At 38.9% G+C, this 7,302-nt stretch overlaps 1 protein-coding gene across 1 annotated transcript in view; it reads right to left on the bottom strand.

Moving 5' to 3' along the window:
- The window catches only part of NYAP2 (neuronal tyrosine-phosphorylated phosphoinositide-3-kinase adaptor 2), a 147,518-nt gene extending 142,446 nt beyond the window's left edge, over positions 1-5,072 (bottom strand). The window contains exon 1 of the mRNA XM_075717062.1: positions 4,858-5,072. Within this exon, the coding sequence (XP_075573177.1) occupies positions 4,858-5,063 (206 nt within the window). The 5' untranslated portion in view covers positions 5,064-5,072. The remainder of the gene's footprint in view (positions 1-4,857) is intronic.
- Between the last annotated feature and the right edge of the window lie 2,230 nt (positions 5,073-7,302).

A 7,302-nucleotide genomic window follows, 5' to 3' on the forward strand; every position in this document is an offset into this window, starting at 1 on the left:
TATTTCCACCACCTTAAAAAAAAAACCAACAGAGTGAGAGAAAAATATTAACTTACTTTTGCCGATGGGTTAGTCTTCAGTATTTGATTTGCCAAAGGAAGGAGAGGTTAAGATGACAGCTGTTCATTACAATTCCTTCTTTATTACAAGAGCTTAACTCTGCCACTGGCTGGCTGGCCCATTTCTGCTAGCTTTAGCACAGAACAGTGCTGCTAAAAGCTCCTCCTCTTGACAGCATCTGTCTGGATACTTCCCTCAACAAGCAGAAACAAGGCTTTCCACAGAGCCATTTAGGTGCTGGGAATGAGCTACAGGTAAGGGAAACCATTAGAAGTAGAAATAAATATTTTGATGGCTGAGTCCAGGATTTGGCAGGTAGAAATTCATGCCCACTAACACCATCAACTTTACACCAGAGTAGTCACATCTTCATAGTGTTACAAATCAAAATGACGACATCCCTGACAGAAACAGTAGCTTAAATGATGCCTAAAACCTAGAAGCCAAAACTTTGAAAGCATACATCTCCTATGAAAGTGTACAACCCCAGCCACTCCCTATAATTAAAGCAACATGCCTCAGCCTTCAGAGGAGGAGGAAGGTTCATTATTTGTTCTTTACCAAAATTTTTGTATTTATACAATCAAAAAAAAAGCACTGGTGAATTACCCACACAAGACTATGTATAATAAAGCATCTAAATACATGTATTTCAATTATGGATGAGTCAGAAAGCAACTACTCATTCTAACAGATGCCCCATGTAAACTCAAAATATTCACCTTTTCCCTGGCACCGGTAAGAGCTGAGGCAAATCTACCTTCTGTTCCCAGAAATGCTGCCTACGGCAGGTATTGTATCATGGCAAATGTACATCTCACAGTACTGCAACTTTATTGCCAGTGAAAATGATACTGCTTCGTAACTTTATTTGCAATTTATAAGCTCTGTGGGCAATATGCCAGTATGTTCTCTTGGTCTGGACACAGCCACCTGAACAGACAAGTAGTGAAAGATCAAGTAGTGAGACCAAACAAATAAAAGATGGAAGAAAAAAGGTCTAAAAATTAGGCCTAAAATATATATATATATATATACACACTAACATATTTATTGTGGCTTACTCTCAGCTACCCATCAGCACATTAACCTTATTTTCTCTGCATGATCACTAAGTACCATACTAAAATTAGGTCAGAAATTCAGATCAGATCAGCTGACTCAGCCCAGCAAGATCAGACAAAGGCTAGATGCTTTTTGTTCCAATCCAATATAATGTATTTTATCCCCTACAATATACAATAGATCTAAACATTTTTCCCCACAATTAACCTATCAGAACCACACACAGTGACATGGCAATCACACTGAAGGTACATCAGTGCTACTGAAGAAACACAACACAATGTATCCTTAGGAAGGCAAAATGTACAATCAAATGGCTTTTTCTTTTTTAGGTCATTTTTCAGATCTTGTTTCCAAACTGCTCAGACTAATGCATTTCAATGAACTTTTAAGTCATTCAGCATGGTTATGAGATGATTTAGGTAAATAACAGCTGCTTCCAAATAGTGTTGTGTGTGAATACCACCACTTTATTAGATAATAAATTACTCATTACTGTCTTGTTAATATACATGATCAGCCTTCTTCTAAAAGAGACCATCTGAACATTAAATTGAATAGCTTCTCAAAAATTCAATAATCACACTATTAGGTAATTTTCAGTAGATGCCAAAGACTTAGAGCTGCTTTATTTTTATTCCCACAAGCAAAAGGAGAGTGTTTGCTGGAACCCTCTCTGCTGCTCAAAACCTACCTGCGGTTAATCACAGGGGATGACTCCCTTGTTGCTAAGGAGATTGTTTTCAGCTGTTGGTAGTCTACAGACCTGTAGCACTGTTATCACTGCACATGTGCACCACCTGCTATCTAGGCTACACTATCAGGAATTAGGGATAATATAAATACCCACCAAGATAAGGTAAAGACATAAGGAAAATAGTACAGAACAAAGAAGAAATCAATAATCCTACTTTACCTTTCCTGATTGCTGTGTTTCAATAGACAACATGGTCTTGGATGAATCTCTGGAGGCTACTACAGGGAGTAGACTCAATTACAATCAGCCTAAGTGACTTCAGATATCATGGTTCATTTAGTCAAATCAGATGTTCTCCCTTGGTCTGTCATTGCTTTTCGTTTTCCCAGTCAAGGGTTGATCACAAATATCTCATTTTCCCTCTCCAAGTTTACACAGGAAAAAGACAGAGAAAAAGACTTGAAGACAGTGTTTTCCAAGATTTCCTAAGGTGTTTTTCCTACTTTGTTTCCTCAGATGGATATAATTTAGCCCCTCAATGTTACTGAGATAAGCCAAGTTGGAAGGGAGTAGAGGAGACCACCGCAAACATGGTTTCCCACAAAAGAGCACTATATCCAAGAAATGTTGATGCCTGCAATCCACATACGTGTACATGCTGTTCCTCTGATAAACCCACTATACTGCTGGTAATCTTCCTTGTGTCTTCTGACTCTGTATCTGGTGATCACAGGTTCTCAGTGATCTCAGTTTAGCAGGAGCAAGAATTTCATGATTTGGCTCAGCCCTAAATCATCTGCACTTACCCAGAGCTCTTCATCAAATCACTTTGCCAAGATCAATAAATAAAACCTCACAAACCAACCACAAGGTAGGAAATACTGTTACCACCATTCAAATAAGGTAGAGAAGTTTGGCTAGAGGACTATAAAGAACCAGGTAGGTCCACAACTTACTCTATTGTGCCCCAACAAACTTACTCATAACAAAACCTGTTCTAGCACTTAGTGACACATACTAAAGTATGGTCATACATACTAAAGTGCATGTAAACAGGTTAGCCAGAGCACAGCCTAATTAGCTGTCAGCTCTGAAGATTATATTCTAAATACATCTGTATACATTGACAGTTTAACATAACTTGTCATCAAATGAAGAAGTTGCCACAAGGACTGGAGAATTTATTTTTCCAGCCAATTCTAAATTAATCAAATAGTGAAGTTTCAATAAATTAAAAGTATTTACAAATTGGGGGGAAATGGGGGGGGGCATTATTATTTTCGTCAGTGGGGAAGAGCCAGCAATGTAATATGAGAAAGTACTCTTCATCTCACTACTTTAAAAACAGCAATTTATTGACTAGCACTTTTGTATGCGCTCACTTAGCAGGTGAGACAGGTTCAAATTCTTCCTCTGCTTCACGTAACTAGAACTTAGCTTCCCTCTCCATCATATTAAGAAGTATTTTGAGGTGGGTCTTCCTACCCTTTCTTCTTGGAAATGTTGCCGTTTATGTAGCTATTCAGTAATCAAAAAAGAGAGATGAACACTAAACAAAGACAGCAAGAATGAAACAAAATGCGTATCCAGCATAAATCAAGGCAAACAAAAAACCTCTCCTACATTAATCTGCTGCAAGAAAAATCATTTTCTCTCATGATGTTGTGCATAGTATAGCTCCTGCTACAAGCAGCCTATGCCTTTGATTCCCCAATAGTTTGAAACCCCTTAAGCATCACCCAAAAGTTGAGCTGACAAGGTAATAGTCCAGAAGGTACCAAAATACACATTGCATGGGCTCTCATTATTCACCTTTATTTCACATTAGTCTTATCCCCCCAGCCAAGTTAGTGACAATCAAAAAAAATTATACCTCCTGGAACATAAAGCAGCCATAATTTTGCTTTACATTGCTTCTTCACCCTCCTCTGTCAAACTGTATGTGCTGCTCTTTTGCTTTAAATGTTCCGTCAAAATTACCAGACTACCAAGGCATTGCTGGAACGTTCACAGCACAGCATGTCTGTTATACCTGGATGTACAGTACCCAAGATGTAGCATAAAATTTAATCACTTAAACTGAAATACAGAAGATTCATGCTGGGGGAAAAAAATCAAAGGACCTTATCAGTTTGTGCTCAAGCCATACATTTGCGCATAAAGTTTAGCATTTGGATGGATTGTTTACCTGTATTACACAATTTGTCCCTCTCCTCAAGAAAATTAAATTTTTAATATGCAAATGTGTATATAATAAATATTTATATCTATCCCATTCAACATTCTTTTCCTTTCCAAAAGGCTGCAGAGATTTCATTGCTATCCATTGGCACAAGAGGCCAGGTCATGTGAGTGCTCCTCTCATTAACTGTCAATTAAAATAGATGGAATTTTTCAAGAAGAGCCATTACAGGGTTCTGCCCATCAGGGGCTTGATCCATTTTCCTTTAAACAATTACAGTATTTTTACTGACTTCAGAGCACGCAGAATGGTGAGGAAATCAAAAATAACAGACATATTTTTTTGTAAAACCTCAGACAGCAATTAGAGAGCTTTGAAAATTTACCAGATTTAAAACATGAACTCAAGGGGGGGTCTATTTTGATCTGTGAGGTTGTCCCTGTCTTGCAAGAGCTCTCACACCAATATATCTTTGCACAAAGTATACACTATCCATCTAAAAGCACTGAGTGGATAAGCACCTATTTTCCATTACATCTACATCTCCAATTCCAAACACCTAAACATTTTGTTACAAAACACGCCTGCTGAAGATGCCACACATGCTCACACTGAATACATTTGGATGGGAATACTCTTGTCCACTGAGGGAGGTAGAACCATTCAGCATCATGTCTACACAATGTAAAACACGTGCAATTAGCAGCCTGACACGGGCCAACAGTCTGTACTGCTTTTAGCAGCAAGCTGCTTGGAAATCAACTGCTCTACACATATTTACCATATCTAAGACTGAGCCCCTCGCTATTCATTTACTCCACCAGACCACTCATCTTTTTATCAAAATATTTACCGTTTTATTGCTTCTTCTTGTTTTCGGCGTTTTTCACTCTTTTCTTTCAAGTAAGCCAGGTTTGTTTCATTCCTCATGCGATCATTCTCTCGAGCAATGTCTGATGCATTCTGTATAACCAAGCCATCATAGGCCTTCATCCCCATATCTTCAATATACTGGAGAAAAGCGCCCAAAGTGACCTCCTCCTGATTAGAACTCATCATCTTGCAGGAGATAATGAACAAAGGAAAGCAACGTTTCCTGCAGGTTGAAAAACACATAATACCTTAATCAGTAGGAAAATAGCTTATGGTTTATGACAGTGAGATTATGTCAATTGTAATTAACATCTCTGTAAGAGAATTTTTTAGACTTTCTCCTGTCTAAAGGATGATAAACAAACCAATTCAGAACACAGAACAACATTACTCGAGACAAGAGAAGATAAAAACCAAGAGTCTCTTCTTTCAAGCAATGCAGATCCATCCAGTTATATGTTGTTCAAATCCCAAAAAGGTCTTCTCCCACCCCTTCCCTGTTCCTAATACCCTTCAGTTGCAACAACACTGACCTCCCTGAATCTCAGTTTGAACTGGACTGAAAAGGCTTCCATCCCAGGACAACAGGTCCTTTTTGCAGTTTAGATAAAGCTGCACCAGAGCAGATCACCAAGCAAACTTCCTATTCTGCAGGATATTGCAAAGTTCAGGTGGAAAACACTGTTCCATCTTTTGGAACAAAAAAGTTTAAAATTTTCTTCAGGTTCAAAATCTGGAAAGAAATATTGTGAAACAGTTCCCTATATTTCTTAGTAACATAGATATGAGCCCATAAACCCTGGTCATCTGTTGCCCAACAGCTTGTTAGCTTGCAGCTCCAAGAACGGACAAGAAATCCCAGCTGAGCTGGGACCTTCAGAACTCTAAAGCCCTTGAATTCTCCAAGCTTCCGTATTCCTTCCACAGGTATGACAGACACTTGGGTTTACAGCACTTCCAACTAAGCAGCATGGAGCACAGACACACTTAGATCCCTAGGTCACTCCTGGCTCCATGGCAGGCAGCCTAAAAGCTCTCAGAAAGGCCCCAAAGGTTTTCCACTCATCATCAGACACCCTGGGAGTCATGAGAACTCTGGTGTATAGACACATCAGTAAACACTACAGGTGACTAAAGGCAAGGTATAATTTCAAGAAACAGACTGGCTATCTAAATTCTATATGACTGGATTAACTACTTATTAAACAAGTAAAATAGAACTTTAATAAAACAGAATTGAGTCATCTTCTTATTTTAAATACTGATTACTGTAAGGTCCCGAGACATTATGATCTTGAGTGGCATTATCCTCACAGAGCCCCCCTGTGAGTGGGATCCTCATCTTACGAACGAGGAGTCAATGCAGAAAGTGACTGAGTGACATGCTGGCAGACCTGGCAGATGAACTCAGCTCTCTAAGGCATGTTTGCTTCTTCACTACTAGAGCATCCCTCCCTTCCCTGAAGAAGGATGGTGTGACTTCTCAGAATTAGCCTGAGAACCATGCCAGCACTGCAACTAGAAGTGATATTATTGAATAGGCAATGACTATCCTGTCTGCACACAGATTTTAGGGGCAGAGTCCCTGTGTAACCAGCAACAAAAATCTTTCCTCTATTTCCTAATATACTGCCATATTTCTAATCTTTATTGCACAGCTGGACAAGCAAAATTCTGATCAAGGGTAGGCACTGATTCTAAAAAAAAAAAAAAAAAAAAAAAATTTAAAAGCTTGTATAGATTCTAGCAATCCACTCCGGGCCTTCAGGCACAGCCCTGAACATGAGAACAAAATGCTTTTACATCCATGGAGTAAGCAATCTGCAAGGGATGAAAAGAAAAGAGAGAAATATTTTTCTACCCTTTAAATTTTTTCCCCCATTTTTGATCACTTGAAGTGGCAATGGCAACAAGCAGCTCGTTTCATGCAGTTAATACTTAAAAAGCACACCAATAATTTTTTTCCCTTGTTCTCCGTGTCTCTGTATCAAAAATTATTTCTGTACAATGGTAACCTGTTAAAATCATGAAGATCCAGAGGATGCAAAAGGTCTGCTCCTATCACCTCTTCCACCTCCCAAGACAACCTTTTCTATCAGCTGAGCCTGAACATGAGCATAAGGCTGATGTTCAGGTCACTAAATTGATCTTAAAGTATTTTCAGGCATAAGTATAGGTATCTCCTACTAATCCCTGCAGGATAAAACAAGTGAAGGAGGGCTTAGTGCAGCCCAACATGCACACATGCAATTTCACACAGGTTTCACATTGGAAGTGGCTAGAACTCCACTGGGTTGGAATATGCATTGAGCCTTTCCATATATTCACCATAAATGGCACAGTATCTGCAAAGGAGTAAATTGGGAAGCTGACAATGAGCTAAACAGACTCTATCAATGTTAATGATGCTTCAGCAGACATCATT

The sequence above is a fragment of the Pelecanus crispus genome, chromosome 9 (genome assembly GCF_030463565.1).
Source record: "Pelecanus crispus isolate bPelCri1 chromosome 9, bPelCri1.pri, whole genome shotgun sequence".
In the NCBI taxonomy this organism is placed as follows: domain Eukaryota; kingdom Metazoa; phylum Chordata; class Aves; order Pelecaniformes; family Pelecanidae; genus Pelecanus; species Pelecanus crispus.